At 42.3% G+C, this 25,377-nt stretch overlaps 1 protein-coding gene across 1 annotated transcript in view; it reads right to left on the bottom strand.

Annotated features, from left to right (window-relative positions):
* The window catches only part of SEMA5A (semaphorin 5A), a 650,839-nt gene that overhangs the window by 168,530 nt on the left and 456,932 nt on the right, over window positions 1-25,377 (bottom strand). Inside the window, exons 12-14 of the mRNA XM_054018095.1 lie at window positions 21,157-21,274; window positions 10,011-10,192; window positions 5,366-5,509 (exon numbers count right to left, since the gene is read on the bottom strand). Coding sequence (XP_053874070.1) covers window positions 5,366-5,509; window positions 10,011-10,192; window positions 21,157-21,274 — 444 coding nt within the window. The remainder of the gene's footprint in view (window positions 1-5,365; window positions 5,510-10,010; window positions 10,193-21,156; window positions 21,275-25,377) is intronic.

Raw genomic sequence — 25,377 nt, 5'->3', positions numbered from 1 at the left:
ATCTCGACTTGTTCTATACCTACGTCATTTTTGAAAGGAAGTCATTGACACTAAATGCATTTAGTAAAAATATCATTGACAACAACATCCATATTATTTTCTATCTTCTCTTAATGGACTCGAACCCCTTATTCACCATTTATTTATTCCTTCATTTTTGACCAAGATTGAGCAGATGTTTCTGTTGACATGTCCATGCCGATGCTTAGATATTTGTCCTGACAGTTTAATAATCCAGAATCTAGTGTATACTAGTAAGTTAAATGATTCCTTTCTAATGTTTATTACCTTGCACTTGTGTACAGGCTGTTTGATTATCAAGTTTTTAACCCCATGCTCACCACTGTTTTCCCTGAGCAGAGGGGAGCTGAAACCTATGGATCTAAGCATGACGTGGGGTGAGCTGACTCTGCAGCATACTCATCCCTATCTCTCCAAACCCCTCCACAGTGATTCAGATCCATAGGTGTGGGCAGGGAGGGGAAAGGGAAGAAGTGGCCAAGCTTTGTCAGATTCTCTTCCTCAAACCTTCATAGAAAACAGAAGCAAGTTACTGAAGTAACCGAACTGGATTGCTCACCCATGGTGAATCCTCCTCTCAACTATCCCTATTTTTTGTGGAGAGTAGTGGTCAGAGATACCTTGCCAACTTGGCTCCTGTAACAACTGGGCTGTCAAGGGGGCGGCGGGAACAAGGGGAGATAGTGGAAATGCAGAAAGAAATTTGTAGGTTTAATGAGTTGATCATCCATCTTCTAACACAGGATGGGAGGGGAGAAACCCTTACACACAATGGAGGAAGGAAGAGGAATAATCATTCACTGAAATTTGAAGCGTTTCCACGGTCTTCAAAGAAATAACCCACACAGAGAAAAATGAAGCCATTTCTGAGGTCCTTCAGGAATTCATCAGGATGCTTCCCTCATGAGTTTTGATGAGAAATAATCTATTGTCAGCAAATGTTGCCACTCTACTACTCTCACTCCTTCTCCATATTGTTTCTAAATACACTGAACAGCAGCTGTACTATTAACTTCTCTATACGCTGAGATTGGCCATGTCATCCTATTCTTAGGGCTCGTCTTCACGTACCACTGTAATGCTGAACATGAAGGTGACGGGAGAGCTTCTCCCATCGGTGTAATTAATCCACGTGCACAAGAGGTGATAGCTATATTGAGGGGAGAAGGTCTCCTGTCAACATAGAACCATTTACACAGGGGCAGGGGGTTAGATCACTATAACTACATCGCTCAGGGGTGTGCATTTTTCACATTCCTGCGTGATGTAGTTATACTGATAGAGGTATGTTGTATAGACCTGGCCTGAGTTCCTAAATTTTAACCATTTTTTCATTCTTCTGCTTGAGCCCTGGGTCATACAAAGACCCCTGTGCTTAACTTTAAACTGGTAAATACTCCCATTGATTTGAAAGGGATTACTCACATGCATAAAGTTATGCATGACGTGTGTAAATCTCTGTAGATCAGGGAATTTGTGAGGTTTCATGGATGTAACTGAGGGGAAAATTTGGCCATATATACTTGAGCAGGATACATATTTTTTTAAATGAATATTCACTCAGATTTGTAAGTAATTTAGCATCAGCCATGTTCATGTCCCTTTTGTGTTTACTTTATATGGAATTTTCCACACAATGGAATTTTATGGGCACAAAAGTACATAGAAAACCTGCTTCAAAGTTGTTTGCAAATGCTTGTGGAAACTGAGTTTTGTATTTACATGCATAAGTATTTGAAGCTGAAGTGAGTGTGTATTTGTACAGCCAGGATACAGAAACAATACTGTGTGAAATATCTGATGAACTACAACTAGCTAACACATCTTGGATATTGAATTCAGACATGCAACTGGTCATAATGAAGCAATATAGTTAAAAATGCATCGAAAATTTGTTAAATAATTTCAGTGAATAAACCTGAGGAAATCACAATCTCCTTGCTGTTGTTGTGGAAGCAGGAAAAGAAGTTACACTTTCTTAGTAAATTGTTAGTTGTGAATTATTGGCTCAGCACTACTAAATATATGGGCCTGATTTAACAATGCATTACTCCAGTTGTATACAGGTGTAACTCATTTGGTACTGGAGTTAAGCAGTGGTAAATCCAGCCCATTATATCCACTGGTTCTCCTGTATTCACTCCTTTGCCAGCTCAACAAATTCAAAAAGATACAAAAAAAGCAGTTTTACTTTTACAAAACTTAACACTGGTTTGCCCTTAGTATACTTTGCTCTTTAAGATGCATTATAGCTCTAAAATGATTTCCTCAATTACTTTTCTGGTACCAAGGTGGTCCTGGGGAATGAAGTGAGGTTGTACTTCAGTCGTCTGGAAAAGCAGCTTTATAATGATATTACACTTTATTTTTAAGTAACTCAACTATTTCAATCTTTTGAACCTTCACAGCTCTTCAATACCACCATCTGGTCCTTGAGATTTATTATTATTTATTTTCCAAAGTTATTCCATATATCATTGTCCTTTTTACAACTTGCTTTTCTAGGGTACCCACTGTCTCAGTAGTGAGTATTTGATTTCTGATTCACTGAAATAATTTCTTATTTTCTATACTGTGACAGGGTTTATGGACTGCACACTGGACCAGTGGGGTTGACCAATCATTGTGGGCTCAGGAGACCATGCCCCCTCTCTCCTGTTGTGTGTGCTGTAGGTGGAAGGGACAGATAAAAGGAGAAAACTCAGCTCAGTAGGGACTGGCTGAGGAGGAGGGAGGACATGTGCTGCAGGCTCATGCAGAGGCACAATCGACTCTCCAGACTACTGAGGCCGTGGACCTGGACAACGCTGTGGAGGAACAGCCAACTGAGGAAACTGATGGGAATGCCAAGATGCTGCCAGCCGAGGAGATGCCCAAGATGGGCTTTATGGTAGGAAGAAGCGATGTGTTGGGGGTGCATGCAGGGCCAAGTGCCCCCCACCCAGCAGTATTCCCAGGCGGGGAGTGGAAGGGGCAAGGCCAGAACCTCTTCCAGCCACGTTGGGATGCTGCCCAGTACAGCACAGCAGCTACCTGGGAGAGCACCTGGCTGCAGCAGCAGCGGACTAACCCACGTCCTGGGCTTGGCTTCTGGGGACAGCAGTCTAATGAGCTGGAGCCTCCTCCCCGCTGTATGCTCCTGTCCCTGGAAGCTGAGCCTGGGCAGGGAGTGGGCTGCCACTGCCATCCCTCCCAAGCCAGGCTCTCTCCCAGGAAGCTGGATATGCTGCAAAGAGCAGCAACTGGGAGCGGCTCCATCCCACTCCCCACCCGGGCCTGGTTTCCAGGGAGAGCAGCTGAACATGGGGGGGCAGGGGGAGCCAGTGCAGTGGGAGGATAGAGCCCCTCTCCCCCATGCAGGTAATGTGGGTTGGGGAAGGGGCAGGGAGAACAAGGGGGGAGGAGACACAAGGGGAGGCACCAGTTGTCTAATAGGGAACATGTTATGAGCTGATGCCTCTATCCTTAATAGGAAGTTTACCGGCTTCATGGGGCCCTGGGTCAGAACCCGGTGGAGTAGGGTGGGTCCGGGTTCCCCTCCCACTGCCCTGTACTTGCCACTAGATGTGACAACCAGGGACTCTTGATATACACGGTCTATTTGCTCTGCCCCGCCCAGAGGATTAGGGCTCCCAAATTGCTATTGATTTTCCCAGCCAGAAGGCCCAGGGACCATAGACTGACTGTTTTCTCTGCCCTACCCATGGGTCCTGAGTTCCTGATTGTGATAGCTTGACTGAGCAGGGATTCTCGATGACTCTGTGATGAGGTGTATCAACCCTTCACTGCGTAAATGAGGGAGGCCCATGCTGGACATGCTGAGCCCCCGTGATATATATCTGGTAATATTTGTTCTTTAAAATGTCTATTTATCCTTTAATCCATTTTACAATTATAATACAAAAAATGACACAATACTTAACCAAAACTCACCCTGCGGATTTTACTCAAATCTCAACTCCTTTTGAATATAAACACACTCAGATTCTCTTTTGCACTGTACTGACCAGTCATCTCCACAAAACTTATAACTGGTATTAAGGCTGGGAGAGAGCTATGAGATTTTTGTTAAAGTTCCATATTTGCTGGGGGCAGTTTTTTACTTGGATAACCTATCTGCTGAGAGTATATTACAGCATATCAAAATCTTGGTCTTTTGACCAGAGAATGGTAGATATGCATTGCTCTGAAACAGCCAGAAGCGTGCACATTTTCTACGACACTCGCCCTTTAAATTTTGTGTTACATGAGCAGAGTCCTAGAATTTCTATGAAAACAGCAGTGTGGCGTGCAACATTAGCCCATTGGAATGACTTGTTAACAAGAAATAGTAAAGTTGTTAATCTAATTTTTCTCATTATCTTCATCACTGAAAAGATGCAGATTCAGTGAAAAAAATTCAGTGACCTTTTTCTCCCTGGTTCCGTGAACACTAATGTAAATTTTAAATGTGCATCCTAGAAAAAATAGATCCTTATACATTTTTTGGAACTGATGGCTCATGTACTTAGAATTTTAAACACTATTACATGATTGTGTCGCAGCTTGCTACTTCTTCTGAAGCTGACAGGATGCCCCTGGAAACAAGATAATACATCTCAATGCAGTAGTCTGTCTAAACATATATATACATATATATAATGAATGTTTCATTTCTTTGTTGAGATTCATGAAAGGTAATAATAAATTGGAATCTCTTAGATGTGTGAGTGATGGAATCAAAGACCAAACTGTATATTTTGAGGTTGTATGACAAAACATCTAGTACTGGGGGAAGCAACGAACTGTGAAATAAAAGACCAAGTTAAAAGCTGACTTGAACTGTTGAGAGGTTAATATACACACAAACCATTTCAGCTGTACTTACTAAAGAACATATTTTATTCCAGTATGGTGTATATTTATTAGATACAAACAAAACCCTTAAAACTTTCCCACTTGCTTTATTGATGTTTAATTTTATTTAAGATATGAAAATTGAACTTAGTCCACCAGTAATGCAGTGCTGTGATCTAACAACACTTTACTACAGATTTTGTGTCTGGTCAAGTTGCAATTCAAAATCAGTACAATCAATTTTCAGAGTCTGAAGGGATAGTAGAGAGGAGTGCCTCAACACCGTCAGCTGACTGGCATTGCTGGGAGCTCAGCTTGTTCGGGAAAAACTCAGCTAAGTGAAAGGCACTGCTGAAGTCCATATCCTTATTAATAGTAATTGTGGTAAGAGATTGTAGTGGAAATTAAAAAAAAAAGAAAGAGAGAGCAGATAAAAGAGAAAAATGTAACATGAAAATGAACCTGAATGGAAAAAATTAAAATAGGCAGTGGAGAAAAGAAACCTCACCTCTCCTCACGGTTCTGTCCCACACACACACGGCCCCCGTGCCGAGGAGTTGGATTGCTGCACGAACGCTGGCGGACTTGAAAACCAATTCCACAGGTGGTACTGCAGGGTGACCAGGAAGTCCATGGAGTCCAGCCCCCATTTCTAGTAGAATAAGAAGCCTTGGCTCTGTCATCTGTTATAATATACAGTGAGCAGCTACATGGGTGTAACTGAGAACAGAATTTGGCCCATTAATATCTGCAGAGATAGTTAATTCTGCATCAAGTTAAACTTCCAGAAGAACACTTGGTGGAAAAAAGATACTTGTTTTTGCCATTGTTTCGACCTGGTCTATATGATATATTACTGTTAAAATGGGCCCAATGACCAAACAAATATAAAATCCATACAAGGCCTTGTAATCTGACTATGTAAGAAGGTATAAAACGTAGAATTTAAGGCCAGAAGGGACCACCAGATCATCTAGTCTGATCTCCTATATCTGACAAGTCTCCAACACCATTCAGCTCCTGACACAACTGAAAACAGACCAAAATATTATAGGCTACAAGAGACTAGACTATTATGTGCCACGGGCCGAAAATGGGAGGAACCAAGGTGCACCAGTGCCCGAGACTTCATTATAGCAGGGAAATGATTAAGTGAGATATACCCAGATAATCCTGGCAAGTGACCCACCCACTGCAGAGGAAGGCAAAAATCTCTCAAGGTTGCTGCCAATCTGACCTGGGGAAAAATTCCTTCCCACTGCACATATGGTGATCAGTTAGACCCTCAGCATATAAGCAAGAGCTAGACAGCCAAGCACCTGAGACAGAAAATGCTCAGTGCTACCTCAGAGCCTTTGCCCACGCCACTGAATCTCCAACTGAGGGCATCCCTGGTGGTTCAAAGTAAGGAGATTAAAAGAACAAAACAAAATACATGGGGGGAGGGACAAACCCTTCCTGATCCCTGCAGGTGACTGGTTGAAACCCTGAAGCGTGAGTTTTTAGGAACATAAGACATAAACCAGAAATGAGACCCTGGGCTTCCCCCGACCATCACAAGCAACCGCATCAACCCATCAGAAAACTATAAATGCTGTTATTATGCCTTGGACAATTCTGATAATTGACCACAGGATATTGGAATTTCACTGCAAATACTTCTAGAGATGAATCTCCCCTAAACTGGGTCTATGTAATACTACTATTTCCATTGGGTTTAACATATATATTTTGTTTAACCTCTCCAAGTTGTATTATATATTTTAAAAATAACAGTGATGCATCCTTTTTCTGCTAACATTCTTATTCATAGTCCACATCAGAGCAAATCCATGTATACACCGATAATTATTTAGGCTAATGACATGTATTACTCTGTTCAAAGCTCAATAAAATATTTTATTTTAAAACCTCACACTTCTAACTTTTAACCAAATTCATTGCCACAATCACAAATGTTTACTTTAGTTTTTATAAAATTAAATTACATATGTTGTTTGATAATACACGTTATAGGGCAGGAAGACAATCTGACATTCTCCTGTATTATTTCAGAATCCAAAACACTAGTAACAGAAAATGGAATTTAATTTTCCTCAGTTAATTTATTCTGGATACATTTAATATTTAAATTCCCACATCAATCTTTTGGAGAGAATTTTGAATTACATATTGCTCAAGTAGGTTAAAGCAGCAGTTCTCAAGCTGTGGGTCGGGACCCCAAAGTGGGTCGCAACCCTATTTTAATGGGGTTGCCAGGGTTAACCTTAGAATTGCTGAGGCCTGGGGCCGAAGTCAAAGCTCGAGCCCCACCGCCCGGGGCCAACGCCCAAGCTCAAGCTCCACTGCCCAGGACCAAGGCCGAAGGGCTCCAGCCCTGGACAACAGGGCTCAGGTTACCGGCCTTCTGTCTGGGGCTGAAGCCCTTGAGCTTTGGCTTTGCCCTCCTCCCCACCGTGGGTGGTGGGGCTGGGGCAGGCTCAGGCTTCGGTCCCCTCTCCTGGGGTCATGTAGTAATTTTTGTTGTCAGAAGGGGGCTGCAGTGCAATGAAGTTTAAGAGCTGCTGGGTTAGAGAGTCCATATTATTTATATCATGTCTTTTAAGGAAGATTAAAAACTTCAAGTTCATACCCTTCCTTTTCTGTAAAAAAAAAAGACAAAAATTTAAAACAAGAAAAAGAAAAAAAAATCAAGTTCCAGGAGAAGTAAAATTTCAAGAGGAGCTCACATGAGCTCACAATTCCACAAAATCCTCAAATACAATAACAATGCCTTACGGTAAGAGTACCAAAAGATGCTGATAGAGCTAACAAAATCAATACATATTTCTTATACTTGTAAATCCCTAGAAGGCACAGTCATGTTCCCATTAAAGTCAGCGGCTAACTCCTATTGACTTTAATATGAACAGTATCATGCCAAATGTCTGGAAAGAAATTTTAAACCCTAAAGAAATCAATGAATTATAGCAGTTCACATTGGGTTTTTTCACACCTGAAAATTGCTAGTAAAGATAAGAAATTCAACAAAAAATCAAACTCAACAATGTTATGCTCTTGAGATTTCATTATAAACATTTTTAAACAAATACTAAGGTTAATATAATACAAATTGTCTTACTCTATTGGGAAATGATTCAAAAATTAAAAAGCTCAACTGGTTCAATAATACAAGAGGATAAAAATGTTTAACTTGTCAGATCATTTTAATAGTTGGCCAAAAAAGTGCAGTTTTAACTGTTTACTAATGATTTATTGCTATTTGAGCAGTGCACGAATCGTCCCTTGTTTTAATGGACCCAGAATTTGACAGTACAGAAAATGGCTGCCTGAAAAATATCATAGTTCACAGCTACTGACTTTGGACAGAAAAACAGGGTTAATTACTGTAAGGATTAGTATCAATGGCATGATTTTCAGATGTATTAAAATCAATGGGAGCTTTGGGTGCCCAGTACAGTACCTCTGAAAATCAATTATTAGTATGAGTGGTTATGCAAATGAGATGATGTAATGTTAGCAGGGGAATGACTATGATAATATCTGTGGTGAGCCTCTGAGCATTTCTCTATTTCCATCTAAGCCTTCAGGCCCAGATTTTTAAAGGTGTTTATGCATTGCTGCACTCAGTGTTGCAAAGCCCATTTGATTTAGGAGCCTAAGTCTCATTTTAAAAGGCTATTTAGGCACTGAGAAGCCAAAATCCAATTGACTATCTAAGTGCCTAAAATCTCTTTTTAAAATGAAATTTAGGCTCCTCAATCAGTGAGACATTGCAGAAGTGAGTGCAGCAATGCCTAAACACCTCTAAATACCTTTAAAAATGTGGGATCAAAGTCTATACTTCGGGAACAACAGATACCTAATAACTCTTGTTCAATTGTTTAGCTTCATATAGTATCCTTATCCTCTCTTCTGCTCACAATTCTCTACTCTACAGTCAACTGTAAGCACCATATTGATTTTTCTTATCTATTTACACCCATTCATTATTGCATCTTATATCAGCTGGAATTGGTCTTGCTAGTGAAGGCAGGGGGCTGAACTCGATGACCTTTCAAGGTCCCTTCCAGTTCTAGGAGATGGGATTTCTCCATTAATTATTAATTATTATTATTATTATGTGTTTACCATTACATGCAGGATAATAACTGTTCTGATTCATGCAAAAATATCATGCGGTGATTTGGAAGTTAAAGTATTTGCTACTGGTGTACCATAAGTAATGGACTAGAGAAAGTGATAAAAGAACAGACTACTGGAAATGAACAGAACAGACCATTTAACAAGTTTCAACTTGAGAGTTAGGTGCAAAAAATGTTTGAAACATGAGCTCCAGATCAAATTAGCCCCACTTCCTTCACTATCACCAGTTGTCAGGACAAGTCTGCTAATCCTACACCCTCTAACTTGGCCACGACTGTTCAGAACAAACACTTTGTTTCTAAGCTTAGACTGAAAAATGATCTGCTCTAGTATTCTGTCTATGGGGTCAGGTGAGTGGTCTGGGATGGAAAAGTGGCTGCAAGACCAGACTTAGTGGGCCACAGACCAGGATATTATGATATCAGCACAGGCTACAGTGGACCTGCCTCCGGAGACTCCAGTGCAGAGAGACAAGCATCCTCCTTTTGCTCCCCATCCCTTGTGCAAGCATTCACAAATCCTGAGAGCTGGTCCAACGGAGGTGGTGCTAAAGGATGGTGACTTCCAGGACTTGGCCCTCAAAATGTGTTCTTTTTGATAACTGAGCCAGAACTAATGTTTAAAAAAAGCTTACTGGTCCTGCAAAAGTCTCTCTGTGCCCCAATAAATTACTAAACTCCGGGGCTTTAAATTGTGGGTGTCACCGAATACATTGATCCCCCCCCCATATTTCTGTTGTTAATGTTAACTGTAGTCAACTTAAATAGTTTCACAAAACCTGAAGTTAATTTTTCCCACTTGGCCAGTTCTCTCTCCCAGTGAAGTCTGAGAGGCTTATGTCCCATGCTACTGTGACTATCATCATAAGCAGTTTCATGTTCAAGAAGGAATAGGAAGGCTGTGAATAAGATTTAAAAGAAATATTACTTAAAATGTGTTTTATTTTTAATACTTTAAAACAAGATATCCTATAGGATCTGTTTGGGTCTTGTGATTGTCTGACGTACCTGGAGCAGTTGGCAATCTCCATACTTGGTCCTTCGCACTGCCAGCCTCCACACTGAGGCGCTGGACTGTCACACAAGCGAGTTCTGCAGAGGCAGGAGCCAACACTGGTACCATCAGTGTGGGTGCAGGGTTTCCATTGAGACCACATTCCAAAATTCCCGTCCACAGTCAAATTCCTGGTCTAGAAGATAAAAAAAAACAGAAAGTCTAGATAAGACAGCAGAAAACTGATCAGAGGTCCCTTTTGATGTAACTTTTTAATTGCACAACATAGTGAAGTCTGAACTTCAACTATTCAAAATTTAGAGCCACCACTGGAGTCATTCTCAAAAGGATCACACCCTTTTAGACTGTAAATCCTTTAGAGCAGGAATTCTCTTTTTTGTGTTTGTTCAGTTCCTGGGGAATGGAACCTCAATCTGACTGGAGCCTTTGGACACTATACATAATAAATAATAAAATTCAATCTATCATCATCACCCCTAACTACAACCAATATCACTGGCTCCGTTGGAAAGAATTCCTACAGAAATTCAACAGGAATTAGAGCCCCGTTCTCTCAATCATCTTCTGACTGAAATTATTTCCCATTTCTCCCAAACTCTGCTGTCATCTGATCTAAGACACTGATTGCAAAACAGAATATGCAAGAATGTTTGCAGAAACATGACTTTAGATTGAAAGGAGGAAGTAGTAGAGGATAATGGTCAAGGTATAGATTCTAGTTAAGCCTATGCTAAATCTTAATGATTAGTAGTTTTCTTTGATATTTATAAAAACATTTTAATAAAAGAGCCATCACTAAAATTCCACTCCCTGGGGAAGCAGAATGTGAATTTAAATATATACAGTATATATGGGGAAAAAAACACAGCTGTAAAAAACAATACAAATGAAAAAGCATAAAACTTTACTTTTAGAACCCTCGCCTTTTCCCTTAAGGTCTATTCCCACTGTCTTCACCTGGAGGAGGATCAGGCTCTTTTACAATGTTGAATAATTCTTCCAAAATGCAGTTTAAAAGCTATGTGAATAAGATCTCTATAATTATATATTTACCAGGAATTGTCTAATTAAAAGAAACAGTGCTAACTCTGGATTTCATCAGACTTCATTGCTACTGGAACCTTTCATGAAATTGGTGATGGATATCAGGAATTTAGCTCTCTAGATGAAGGCACTCTTTAGTAGAGAATGATTAAAAGATTAGAAAAGTTGCATTATAGACTCAAGAAACCAACTTTTTGTTCTGTGTTTGTACAACACCTAGCATACTGGGATTCTGGTCTATGAGTAAGGCCCCATAGTGCTACAGTAATACAAATAAATAATAATGATATAGCTAAATAGTACATAGGTCCTCCCTGTAGCTGGGTAATTACCCCACTCCTGGGGAAAAGGCTGATTGCGGAGGCAGCCACAGCTGTGGACACACCCAATCAGGCCACAGCTAGCCCTGATATAAGGACTAAGGGAGACACTCACTCAGCCTTGGAGTAGGAAGGACTGGGCTGCCTGGGAGCACAGGGTACCTGAAGCAGAGCAGTGCTGAGGAAGGGCAAGAGGAGCTGGGGTGTTTAAGGAGGTACTGGGGCTGCAGAGGCAGCTGGTCCAACCCCCTTGCCAGTGATGAATAGCTATTACAGACTGAAGTCTGTCCCAGGAAAAAGGGGCTAGATGATGAGTGGCAGTAGCCACTGGGGCAAGGTGGGCATAGGGGGAGGGGAGTTCCTCTGGGAAGGGAGACCCAGATTGTGGGGGTACTGCTATGGGCAGAACCCCAATGTAAAGGGCACTGGGTCAGGGGGAGGATCATGGGCGGGGGGGGGGGTGAGGAAGGAGAGACACTGGCCACCAGGAGGTGCTCTGAATGCTGAAATTGAGCTAATTCCTGGATGACCAGCAGGAGGTGCCACAGCTGTGAGTCAGCAATCTGCTACACTCCCCCCACCCAAGAAATAGGGGATAGGAGGAGCCTGAAGCAGTTTAGCAGGTTTTAAGTGGGGAAGCAGGGAGGAAAAGTACCAGTACTTAATGCCCTAACATCTGTTTCTACACTAAACTATAAACAAAACTGGCAGAACTGCTATGAAAGATGTGGAAAGGTGACTCACTTCGCTACCTGGCATGAACAATAGATATCACTTAATTCTAAACTGAGTAGGGAAGGGAGATAAAGGATGTATAAATTCCACAGCTAATTAGAAGATACAAGAGACTTAATTACAGCTGGCAGCATATTTTCACTGTATCTCTGGCTGATCTCCAGCCACTCTGCTAAAAGGTTCCATAATTTAACTATTAATAACACTTTTCAAGATCAATCATTCACCTACAGTACTACCACATAGAACAGACAAGTTTATTTTCTGGGAGCTGAGACTGATAGAGCTACAATCTATCAACTCCGCATACTGCTGACACATGTTTATTGAAAATAACACACTATAACACAGTGTGTATGCTGTTATTTTTCACAAACAGCAACTAATTATTTCTTGTTAAATGTCAGTTGTGCTCATTCTCAACACAGAGTTGGAAGAGTCTGTATTCTATAAACACAGATAACATGTCCCCAGTCCAATTAGTGTCAGAGCTGTGAAACCATCTCTACTGCTTACTTTTCCACAAAGTATCAGAGCACCTTCACTGCTGTCTCACCTACACTTTTCCCAAGACAACACTCATATGATCAGCTAGATCCCCAGTTGTCTAGAGAGAAATAAAGTCAAATGTGGAACTATGAGTAGTTTAAATGAAAGTTTACTAACCTGAGTGCCAAATTCAGCTCTCACCAGCACCGCTGCAATGCCCTTTACCCATAAAGTTGTGTTGCACTAAACCTTCTCACCTACCTCAGAGTGCAGGCCAGCACAAAACAAGGAGATATTTACTTTTTCTCTGATTTGGTTACACTTTCTCTTCCATCCTTCTTTCCTCCAGTGCCTTACTTTCCTTATCTCTCATTCCTACCCAAAGTTTCTTCTTATCCCTGTCTTCCCTCTACTTGTTTCTCTCTGTCCCTGCCCATTCAAAAAGCTCTTCTTTTCTTTATCTACACGTCTCTTGATGCTCTCTGCAACCCTCCAAATGGCTCTTTTGTGCTAGCTTGCACGCTGAGGAGAGGAACTCTATATCTTCAGTCAGCCAGCAACTTCTTGTGTTGCCTATTCTCTGGGGTGGAATCACTGAGTTTCAGTTTGGATGCTACACCTATGCCAACATCTCCTCAAGCTGAAAATGCTTCTGGTGGGTTTCCACTGGTTTATACAAAAATTCAGAGACTACACTCTTAGTGGATTGCCATATAAAGAGCAATAAACCCACCCTTCCCACTAATAATAAATAACGCACCAACAATCCCCTCAGTACAATCTGCATATTCACTATTTATTCGGAGGAACTGTTGTAAAATATGATGCACTTCATACACCAGGAGTTGAATACACTATACTGTACTCCTAGTTCCGGCTGACCAAGCAGCAAGGAGCTGGGTTTAGGAACTGAAAACAGCTTTCCTGTGTGACAGCAATGGACTCTTCCTCTAGGGTAATGGTTTTCAAACTTTTTTTCTGGCAACCCAGTTGAAGAAAATGTTGATGCCTGTGACCCAATGGAGCTGGGGATGAGGGGTTTGGGGGGTAGGAGGGGACTCAGAGCTGGGGCAGAGGGTTGGCATGTGGGGAGTGAGGGCTGCGGGGTGGGGCTGGGAATGAGGGATTCAGGGGGTGGGATAGGGCTCTGGGCTGGGGGTGCAGGCTCTGGTGTGGGGCTGGGGATGAGGAGTTTGGGTTGTTGAAAGGGGTACTGGGGGCTCAGGGCAGGGGTACGGGAGGGGGGCACGGCTCTGGGCTGGGGGTGTGGGCCCTGGGATGATGGGGTTGGGGTGCAGGAATGGGCTCTGGGTTTGGGGGGGCTCAGGGCAGGGGTTGGGGCATGGGTTTACCTTTGGTGGCTCCCAGTCAGCAGCGCAGCCAGGGTGCAGAGGCAGGCTTCCCGTCTGCCTGGCACCGCGGACCGCACTGCTCCATGGAAGTGGCCAGCAGGTCCAGCTCCTAGGCAAAGGTGCGCAAGCGGCTCCATGTGGCTCTTGCCCGCAGGCGCGCGCGCACACACTCCCAGCTCCCATTGGATGGGAACCCCAGTGCTCGGGGAGAGGCAGCGTGTGGAGCCCTGTGGCGGCCCCCCCTCGCCTACGAGCCAGCCCTGCTGCTGGCTGCTTCTGGGTAGGGACTACTAGTTTTACTACTAGTTTTTTCTTGCCAGCCGCCAGGGTCCCTGGGTGCTGAGCAAGGCAAACCAGTGCCTTGCATTCTGTGACCCAGTACTGGGTCACACCCTAGTGCAGTGCTTTTCAAAGGTAGGGTCATCAGATCAGACTGTGGTTGTAAAGCTTCATGCAAAATGTTTTTTTTTTTTTTTAGAAATTATTATATAATAATGCAGAAAAAGTCAGAACACAAAAGGGTTTATTCTCCAATGCGTTGCATTTTGTATAGTGATTTATTCTGGTACTAAGTTCAAAAAGGTGTAAATGACTACCAATGTGAACTGGCCATTTTGCACAGGTGTAAATCTTGACACAAGGTGCAGGGCAGTGGAGAATAAAGCTAGGACTCTGTGACCAAATGCGCCCTGTATTCACACCCTACACACTGTTGTGATAATCTTTGTACAAAGTATGCCTTGTGAGGTATCATTTGAAAACTAATAACGCACTGGTCAATAATATCACAGTGACATGTATATGGCAACATTATAGGTAAGTTATGAATTCTCCCTGTACAGTGTTTATAGAACATGTTCAAACCCACATAGACCCATTTAACCACTCCTGCCCTAATCAGGACGATCTTAAACAAAGGATTATGTGTGTGCTGCAATTTATATATAGCAGTAAACCAGGTCTTTGAGACAGCAAGAGCGAGACAAGGCAAATCTGTATTTCAGCATACACAGGAGAGAAGAAAGGGCACGGGGCACCTTCACCCCCCGACTACACTTTGCCTTCTTCACTGCTGGAATAAACTTTGCTTTGAGGAGTAATTCTCTGAAGATTCAATTTCAAAGGGTGACTAGACTATAAAAGTGAGGGGCAAGAACACCCCAAGGTATTAATTGAGAGAGACATCTCTTTTCCACCTAAGACGACAAAGGAAACCGCTTGACTTTGGGAAGGATCCTGACCTGAAGTTTGGTCAGCCCTGTTGTTGGGAACATGTGGTAAGGATTTTACCTTGAACCAAGTCTAGCTTGTTAAGTTTTAGCACTGGAAAGCATTTCATCTTTATTCCTTGTGACCATTTCTAACGTTAATGCCTTGTATTTGTACTCACTTAAAATCTCTCTTTGTAGGTAAATATACTTGTTTTATTCTTTAATCAAAACTAATCTAGTGTTGTGGTTAAACTGGGCTCTGTGGTAGCTCAATTTAAACTAGCAAACTTCGATATTGTTCCATTACAGAGGCAATGGACCCAAAATATCTGAACTGTCCAGGAGAGGGCTGGATAGTGGAGAACACATTTTTTGGGAGGAAAATTTGGGACTGGGAGTGTGTTGTGGTCACCCTGCAAGTAGTAACCACGGCTGCTGGACGCTAGCGTGTGGCTTATGTTTTCTGACAGACTGCTGTGGTCAGAGTTGCAGGACAGAGCTGCAGCTACACACAGACACGCAGGGTGTGAGCTGCATGCTGTTTGTGAGAGGCCAAGGTGGAAGGTACAGCAGCAAAGCATTGTGAGGTACCCCAGGTTGCAGGGCAGGTGGTGACACAGCCCTCACTGGTGTGGACTGTATCCTGGAATGTGAGGGGCTCCTGCTAGGATGAGCTTATAGCATACACAAATGTCACATGGGCATAAATCCAGCCCTCCTGCTCTCACCTCAACAGCTCCCCAGCACTCAGGGACTCAGAAGTTCAGGGGCCTTCCGAGAGCCCTTGCTGTTAAAGGTAGAGGAACTGAGCTGTAAGGGCTGCCCCTTCTCTCCATCTCAACTGGCTTGGAGAGGGGAAGGGGCAGAGGAAAAGCATCAGGGGCTTCAGAAGGAATAACAGAAGCTCAGCAGAGGTGAAGAAATCATTTTTGCTCCTGTATGAGGAAAGTGCCATCCCACTAGGAAGCAGGAACAGAATCTGGAATTTCTTTTGCCACCACTCCCCTACCCCTTCATCAGCCTATTGCCACCAACTCCAACAATGACCCCTGAAGAAGCCTCTTTTGTAGAAGTGTGAAGAGACATTGGGGGAGAGGGGCACTAAGGAAAGAAGTAGAGTAATCTTGGCCAGAGCCATACAACTCAGATACTTTTCAAGATAAGAATGAGGAGTCCGGTGGCACCTTAAAGACTAACAGATTTATTTGGGCATAAGCTTTTGTGGGTAAAAAAAACCCACTTCAGATGCATGGAGTGAAAATTACAGATGCAGGCATAAATATACTGACACACAAAGAGAAGGGAGTTATCTTACAAGTGGAGAACCAGTGTTAAAAAGGCAAATTCAATCAGGGTGGATGTGGTCCACTCCCAATAATTGATGAGGAGGTGTCAACACCCAGAGAGGGAAAATTGCTTTTGTAGTGAGTGAGCCCGCCAGTCCCTATTCAAGCCCAAATTAATAGTGTTAAGTTTGCAAATAAATTGTAGCTCTGCAGTTTCTCTTTGAAGTCTGTTTTTTAAGGTTTTTTTGTTGAAGGATGGCTACTTTCAAATCTCTTATTGAATGTCCAGGGAGACTGAAGTGTTCTCCTACTGGCTTTTATATGTTACCATTCCTGATGTCTGACAGAGACAAACACCTACAAAATCTTTATCAAGCATTCTTAAAAACTACAATACCCACCTGGAGAAGTGAGGTTGACAGAGCGAGACGGGTACCCAAAAATCAACTACCACAGGACAGGCCCAACAAGGAAAATAACAGAACACCACTGGAAAACAATCCCTCACTCTCACAGACCTTGCGAGGCAGGCCAGTCTTCGCTTACAGACAGCCCCTCAACCTGAAGCAAATACTCACTAGCAACTACGCACCACACCACAGAAACACTAACCCAGGAACCAATCCCTGTAACAAACCCTGCTGCCTACTGTCCCCATATCTACTCTAGTGACACCATCAGAGGACCCAACCACATCAGCCACACCATCAGGGGCTCATTCACCTGCACGTCTACTAATGTGATATATTCTAGAAATGCCCCTCTGCCATGTACATTGGCCAAACCAGACAGTCTCTATGTAAAAGGATAAATGGACACAAGTCAGCCATCAGGAATGGTAACATACAAAAGCCAATAGGAGAACTCTTCAGTCTTCCTGGACAGTCAATCACTTCAGCAAAGTCAATAATCCTTCAGCAAAAAAGTTCAAAAACAGACTTCAAAGAGAAAGTGAAGAGCTACAATTCATCTGCAAATATAAAACCATTATTTTGGGCTTGAATAGGGACTGAGAATGGCTGGCTCACTACAAAAGCAATTTTCCCTCTCTTGGTATTGACACCTCCTCATTAATTATTGGGAGTGGACCACATCCATCCTGACTGAATTGGCCTTGTTAACACTGGTTCTCCACTTGTAAGGTAACTCCCTTCTCTTTGTATGTCAGTATATTTATGTCTGCATCTGTAATTTTCACCCCATGCATCTGAAGAAGTGGATTTTTTTATCCACGAAAGCTTATGCCCAAATAAATCTGTTAGTCTTTAAGGTGCCAACGGACTGCTCGTTGTTTTTGTGGATGCAGACTAACTCAGCTACCCCTCTGATACTTGGCATATATTTCAAGTGACATTCCCATTTTAGCCCCATTGTTGTCTAGTTATCCAAGTTCCACACAAATTTGGTGTCCCCTCAGTTATATTGTTTGCAATTACTTACATCAGACCTAAAGAATCATGGGAAAAAAGTAAAAGAAAAAGTAATTTATACTGAAGCAACAAAGATGAGAGCATTTTAAGCTTCCTTCACGAATAATTGTGTGTGCCCCTCATTTTGGTTAGTTGTCACATATTGTGTCCCATTTTTGGGCTGTGGTAGTTTCACAAGTATGGGCTTATAGGGGCTGGTGAGGAGACAATTCACAGTTTGGTGGACAAAGTGGCAGGACACAAGAGAAACATTTCAAAGTAGTATGTAGAAGATCCACTTTGAATTTATGCTTCAGGGCCCACTCATGCCTTTGTCCCCTGAAGACTGGATCACAGCAATCAACTCCATTTTGGGTAATACCATCAAAAATCGTAACTAATGAAGAAAGCATCAGCCTGCCTGCTCCGCAAGTCTGGTCGTGTAGCAGTTATACCTGCAATCTGTGAGTTACACTGGCTGCAGGTCTATTTCAGAATTAAGTTTTTAGGTGTTAGTTCTGACCTTGATTTGAGGCCTGACTATCTGACAGACTGCTTTTCTCCTAATTAGTATTGTGGAAGTTGAGGTCATCTGAGGCACTTGAGCTAGCAGCTCACTTGCAATATGATCAGAATGGCACTACTGGCAGGGCATTTTTAGTGAAGAAAACTTGAGTCTTGGAACTTGCATTTTTTTTCACTCAACTGAACTCTGGATTTTGTAACCTTCTGGACATACTGCAGGGAAAGTCGTTCCTGAGTTCACCTTTAAGGCCATTACTCTCTCTGTATCCTCCTGAAGATCCACTTCTGTCATGATGCCTGTGAAGAAACTACCTGATTTATACTAATAAACCTTTGGAATAAACTTAGGAGATGGGGGGGGGGGGGAACTGTGTTAATGTAACCATGTATTAACAAGATGTGACCAAAACATCACTTTATTCACTCTTGTGAATGGGCTGTACTCCTTGTCTTGAACCTCTATTAGTCTGTCAGTCATTAGACAGAGTTCTTTGCTGGTTTGAAAAGGTTTAGCAAAATGTGAGACTGGCGGGAAACAACAACAAACAAACAAATAAATAACAACAACAAAACATGATGAGGAAAAGCCTAAAAGACTTGAGAGGTGGATTTAGCTTCAAAATGCATTTGAGAGTAGTGTTTAGAATACACATTTCTATTTGTACACCACAGATCTCAAATATTCCCAAAGGAAAAAACAAAACAAAACAAACCCCTCTTTCCTTTAGAATGTATCTAATAGAAAAATATTGAGAGGGATTTGTGAACTTGATGCTAAAGCACTAACTGTTGGTTACTAGAAAAGTATAAGCATACAAGCAGTTTTTCATTATAAAAGAGCAAGTCTCCAAGTGGGTTTTACCCCCGATTAGTGGTCACTGTCAATTTTGGAAGGTAGACAGTGGTATGCTCAATACTAGCTTAACTTTTTCTGCTGAAGTTAGCCATTGACTTCAGCGGGAGCAGTGTCAGGTCAAAACCGAGTGCTTTATAGAAGCCCCCCTCACAGAGCGCTCAAACACGTTTGGGCAGCCCTGGAAGATAGCCAGGTTGGGGGAGACAGTTCAGACAGGCAAAAGGTATTTTTTATCTAAGTTCAAGGATGACATTTTATTCCTATATTCATCACCTATCCCTCAAGTCATTCTCCTCTCCCCAACCTTTTCAATGATAACTGCTTTATATTCCCTGCCACCCAGGCTTGTGCCCTGTTTGAATCTTAGAGCATCCAGGATCTTGAAAAAATCCTGCCATTCTTCCTTTGTAACATGCCTAAAATCCTCTGTATCCTGACTGCTAACCCCCTGCCTCATGCACCAGTTATTTTTAATCTCTTCTATCATAACTTCCCTTTCTTTCTGGCTTCCTTTCTTCTCCCATTTCTAGTCTATCCAAAACACTGCAGCTAAAAATCATCATCTCTCTCTGCCCCTCTCTCCACTGGCTCCTTGACTACACATCAAGTTTGGCTTCATCTTTCTCACCTTCAGGCATTCATATAGCTCTTTCCTTGCTTATATCTTAGTTCTCATTTCCTTCTATTCCTTCTCTTGTTCCATATGGTCTGTATAATCATCTTGCTTCACTGCTCCTTTGTTTTCTTCTCCCTACTCAAGAATCAGTACCAGTCGTAGCCACTTCTGTGCCTTAAACAACCTCCCTCTTCTTCAGTGGAAGGTGTCTCCACATTCTTCTAATCTGTCTTTTGCTTGATTTCCTTTATTATTCTCACCTCCTTATTGTCTACTCTTGCTCTTGAGTGCATCTAAAATAGCATTCTCTGAATTCTTTGTAAATCATACTCTGCAAAGAGCAGTATTTCCTTTTCCTGAGGTTTCTGTTGACTACCCTCCTTCCCTTCCACTTTGGTTGGGTGTCTACTCCAATTATGCTATACAGATACATTCGAACACCCTGATGCTGAGTGGTACCTTACTTCTAGAATAATCCCACTGAATGCAATGCAACTGTTTCAATAGACCAAGGTACTATTCAACATGAATAGGGGAAGCAGAATCTGGCCATTAGTTTGCAAACTCCTTGGGGAAGGGAATTTTCTTCTTTGTTTATAAAAGACCATCTGTACTCGTACATTAAATAATAAAATATTTATTATTATTGTATGTATTGTTTATTTCATTACATATTTTGAGTGAGGCCAGACTAAACAGGAGAGAGCATATCAACTCATCCCACATGAAATTATATCTCTATATATATAAAAAAGTGAGCAGTCATAAATATTATACTTGCTATAATCAGTGTTCGTGTGTGGGTTTTCTGCATCCAAACAATCCACTTTCTGTCTCCGGAAGGACAGCACTTTCTCAATTAGTGAACTTTGTGAAATGTTATGTGACTTTTTAAATTAGCAATAACAACCTCAGGGGGCAAGATTCCATCTTTAGCAATTAAAATCTGGTTTTACAGTACAAAGTGTATGCGCGGGGGGAATTCTGGAAGGAAAAATACTTTGCTGTAATTTGTCTCTGAATATTCATCTTCAAAGTGGGAATGTGTACAGTGGGGGAAGAAAGCTGACTGCGCCGTATAAAACTGCAAACAACTTCTTGTACATACTGCAGTTTAGTCGGCTACGAACTGAAAAACAAATATGTTTACAGTCCACATCTGAGTGGAAAGGCCTGAAGCAATGTGCTTTGTGTATAATTATGTTCTCAGCCTGAGAAATCTTACAGTGACTAGTTTACATGAGATCCACATGAACTCAAGAACTTTAAGAGGTCAATTAATTTTCTTGGACTTACTGGACACACAGTGATGCTTTGTTCCCACTGACTCATGCTTAGACTTTCTTCCAGTGTTGTGCATTTCTTCATCACCATGTCCCATCCACAGTAAGGATCCTGGGATCCAATACATGCACTGCAAATACAAACCCAAAAGATTAGATAATATGAACACTTGTATTTGCCTATACATGCTAAGGCTCCCTGAGATGCTACTTAGCATTTCCTCATATTATATAGATCAATAAAGTAAAAACAAACATGTAATTGTTGTAATGGAGTTCAGGTGGAGCATCAAGGTGACTGAACTGTGGAAAACTAATGGGAATTAATAAACATCTGGTATACAGACCTAGAATCTGTTATAGGTAGTCTGGTAAATTTCTAGTTGTGTGCATAGTATGTAGTCAAGTTGTAATAATACTTAATCATTAGCAGTATAGCAGAAGTAATTAAAAAATTAAATTGTCTGCTCTCAGATGATTTCAGGAGGCGTGATTTTGTCTATTTTGAAACCACAGTTATCACCTTTTGAGAGGAAGGAGATAATAGCTGCTCCTTTGAAACAGAACACAACAAAACTTCATTAATAGCAGCTATTTCTTTTACAGTGTGGTATAGAACCCTTTGAAATAAGTACCAAAAAATGGCTTATTCTGCCCTTGCTACGTGGTATGAAATAGGGGAGTCCATGCAAATTAAGTAAATAATATCTATGCTTAAAGGAATAATCCCACATTTTCTTTATGTATTTGTTGTTACCTGTCTCTTTAAATCCATCATCGGGGGCTGGCCATTAGATCCTCGCATCAAAATACTCATACTTTCCTAGTACATGTACATATGTATGACAGGGGAAGCTTGTAGTAACCCCTCTATTCAGGCTGTATTGACCCCTCATTTTCAGTTGTAAAAAATTCTTGCAACTTTTTTTAAGAAGTTCCTACACCTCCATAGTCTGCAGGAAGCCTTTGAAATTTGGCAAGTGAGAGAGCCCTCAGGCTAGACAAGTGTTTATTCTTTATCCCATAAAATGTGTTCAGGTTTAGCTGAGTTCTAAACTGCTAAAAATTCCCATTTCCCTTATCTGACTTGCATCGATCAGCAATGTCTTGGCGCATACAAAAATAATTACTAAATGGAACATTCTAAAGAGCTGGGCCCATGCTGCTGCTAAAGCAGCAGCAGAACAGTAGCAGCAGCAAACGCCGCACCGGGAATGCATGGGAACTGTCAGAGCACACTGTAGCAGTGTGGGAGCAGGGACAGAACTAAGGTATGGCAGGAGGAGATAAACCTTCCACCCCACCCCCCACCATGCCCCTCAGAACCAACACATGGTCCTAGGAATCCCGTTCACCCTCTTGGGGAACCACATGAGAAAGGAAAAGGGGAAGAGAGAAAGCACCAGGTCAACCACTCTGAGTCCCAGCACATAAAACTAGCAGTTCATCCCCTTTCCCAGATAACAGCTTTCTTTTGCTGATACCTATTCCTGTAGATGAAGTGGCAGAATATGTTCTGTCGTGATAAAAGTTCATCAATCAAATACCATTAATGATACATGACACAGTGGGGATGTTCTTACCACATGGAGCATAACACAAGGGCATCTCTCTTGTTCTGCTTTTCTCCACAGAGCTCAGGGAAGCAATCTGTCTAAGACACAGTATGGCTTTTTACATCTTATTCTTTCTACCACTGAGTTGCAAGTTTCTGGGAATTTATACATTGTTATACTTGCTCCCAAATTGGGAATGGAAGAGGGTATCTTCTATCTAAGTTTATATTTATTTTTGTGGTGCCTATTTTTGATTAACTGTCCCAAGTTCTAAAGCCCCTTTTCTTCTCTTGTTGGGGATAATAAAGTTCCATTTATGTTCTCCAGGTATCTCATTATTTTGTGTTGCTGCTCCCAACTGAAAATCAGTTAGCCACACAAGATAAATATCAGGGGGTAGCCGTGTTTGTCTGTATCTAAAAAAACAACAAGGAGTCTCGTGGCACCTTAAAGACTAACAGATTTATTTGGGCATAAGCTTTCGTGGGTAAAAACCTCACTTCTTCAGATGCATAGACTGAAAGTTACAGATGCAGGCATTATATACTGACACATGGAGAGTAGGGAGTTACTTCGCAAGTGGAGAACCAGTGTTGACAGGGCCAATTCAATCAGGGTGGATGTAGTCCACTCCCAATATTGGATGAGGAGGTCTCAATTCCAGGAGAGGAAAAGCTGCTTCTATAATGAGCCAGCCACTCCCAGTCCTTATTCAAGCCCAGATTAATGGTGTTAAATTTGCAAATGAATTTTAGTTCTGCTGTTTCTCTTTCAAGTCTGTTTCTGAAGTTTTTTTGTTCAATGATTGTGACTTTTAATTCTGTACTAGAATGACCAGGGAGATTGAAGTGTTCACTTACTGGCTTATGTATGTTACCATTCCTGATGTCCGATTTGTGTCCATTTATTTTTTTGCGGAGGGACTGTCCAGTTTGGCCAATGTACATGGCAGAGGGGCACTGCTGGCACATGATGGCATATATAACATTAGTGGATGTGCTGGTGAATGAGCCCTTGATGGTGTACCTGATGTGGTTGGGTCCTCTGATGGTGTCGCCAGAGTAGATATGGGGACAGAGTAGGCAACAAGGTTTGCTACAGGGATTGGTTCTTGGGTTGGTGTTTCTGTGATGTGGTGTGTAGTTGCTGGTGAGTATTTGCTTCAGGTTGTGGGGTTGTCTGTAAGCGAGGACTGGCCTGCCTCCCAAGGTCTGTGAGAGTGAGGGATCATTGCGTTCTGTACGGCTGAGGTGATCTGGAAGCCTACTTTCATCGTCTCCGACGAAAGGAATATTTTCAAAGCACCACTGAACAGTGCACTGACCCATAGGAACCCTCCTACCAACACTACAAGAAGAAGAACTCTGCGTGGACTCCTCCTGACGGTCCAAATGACAGACTGGACCTCTACATAGAGAGCTTCTGCAGATGTGCACAGGCTGAAATTGTGGACAAACATCACTTGTCCCATAACCTCAGCCGTACAGAACGCAATGCCATCCACAGCCTCAGAAACAACTCTGACATTATCATCAAAGGGGCTGACAAAGAAGGTGCTGTAGTCATAATGAACAGGTCGGATTATGAACAGGAGGCTGCCAGGCAACTCTCCAAGACCACATTCTACAGGCCACTATCCTCTGATCCCACTGAGGAATACCAAAAGAAACTATACCATCTGCTCAAGAAATTCCCAGCTACAGTACGGCAACAAATCTACATGGACACACCCCCAGAACCCCGACCAGGGGTATTCTATCTGCTACCCAAGATCCATAAACCCGGAAACCCTGGACGACCCATCATCTCAGGCACTGGCACTCTTACAGCAGGATTATCTGGCTATTTAGACTCTCTCCTTAGACCCTATGCTACCAGCACTCCCAGTTATCTTCGAGACACCACCGACTTCCTGAGGAAACTACAATGCATTGGTGTTCTTCCTGAAAACACCATCCTGGCCACCATGGGTGTAGAAGCACTTTACACCAATATTCCACATGAGGATGGACTATAAGCTGTCAGGAACAGTATCCCTGATTACGCCACAGCACGCCTGGTGGCTGAGCTTTGTGACTTTGTCCTCACCCACAACCACTTCAGATTTGCGGACAACTTATACCTTCAAGTCAGTGGCACTGCTATGGGTACCCGAATGGCCCACAGTATGCCAACATTTTTATGGCTGACTTAGAACAACGCTTCCTCAGCTCTCTTCCCCTAATGCCCCTCCTCTACTTGCGCTAGATTGAGGACATCATCATCATATGGACCCACGGAAAGGAGGCCCTTGAAGAATTCCACCTGGACTTCAACAATTTCCACTCCACCATCAACCTCAGCCTGGACCAGTCCACACAAGAGATCCACTTCCTGGACACTACAGTGCAAATAAGTGATGGTCACATAAACACCATCCTATACCGGAAACCTACTGACCGCTATACGTACCTACATGCCTCCAGCTTCCATCCAAGACACATCACACAATCCATTGTCTACAGCCAAGCCTTAAGATACAACCGAATTTGCTCCAACCACTCAGACAGAGACAAACACCTACAAGATCTTTATCAAGCATTCGTAAAACTACAATAACCACCTGGGGAAGTGAGGAAACAGATTGATAGAGCAAGACGGGTACCCAGAAATCACCTACTACAGGACAGGCCCAACAA

This window comes from Malaclemys terrapin, chromosome 2 (genome assembly GCF_027887155.1).
Source record: "Malaclemys terrapin pileata isolate rMalTer1 chromosome 2, rMalTer1.hap1, whole genome shotgun sequence".
Taxonomy (NCBI): Eukaryota; Metazoa; Chordata; order Testudines; family Emydidae; genus Malaclemys; species Malaclemys terrapin.
This window is presented reverse-complemented; position numbering and strand designations above follow the sequence as displayed.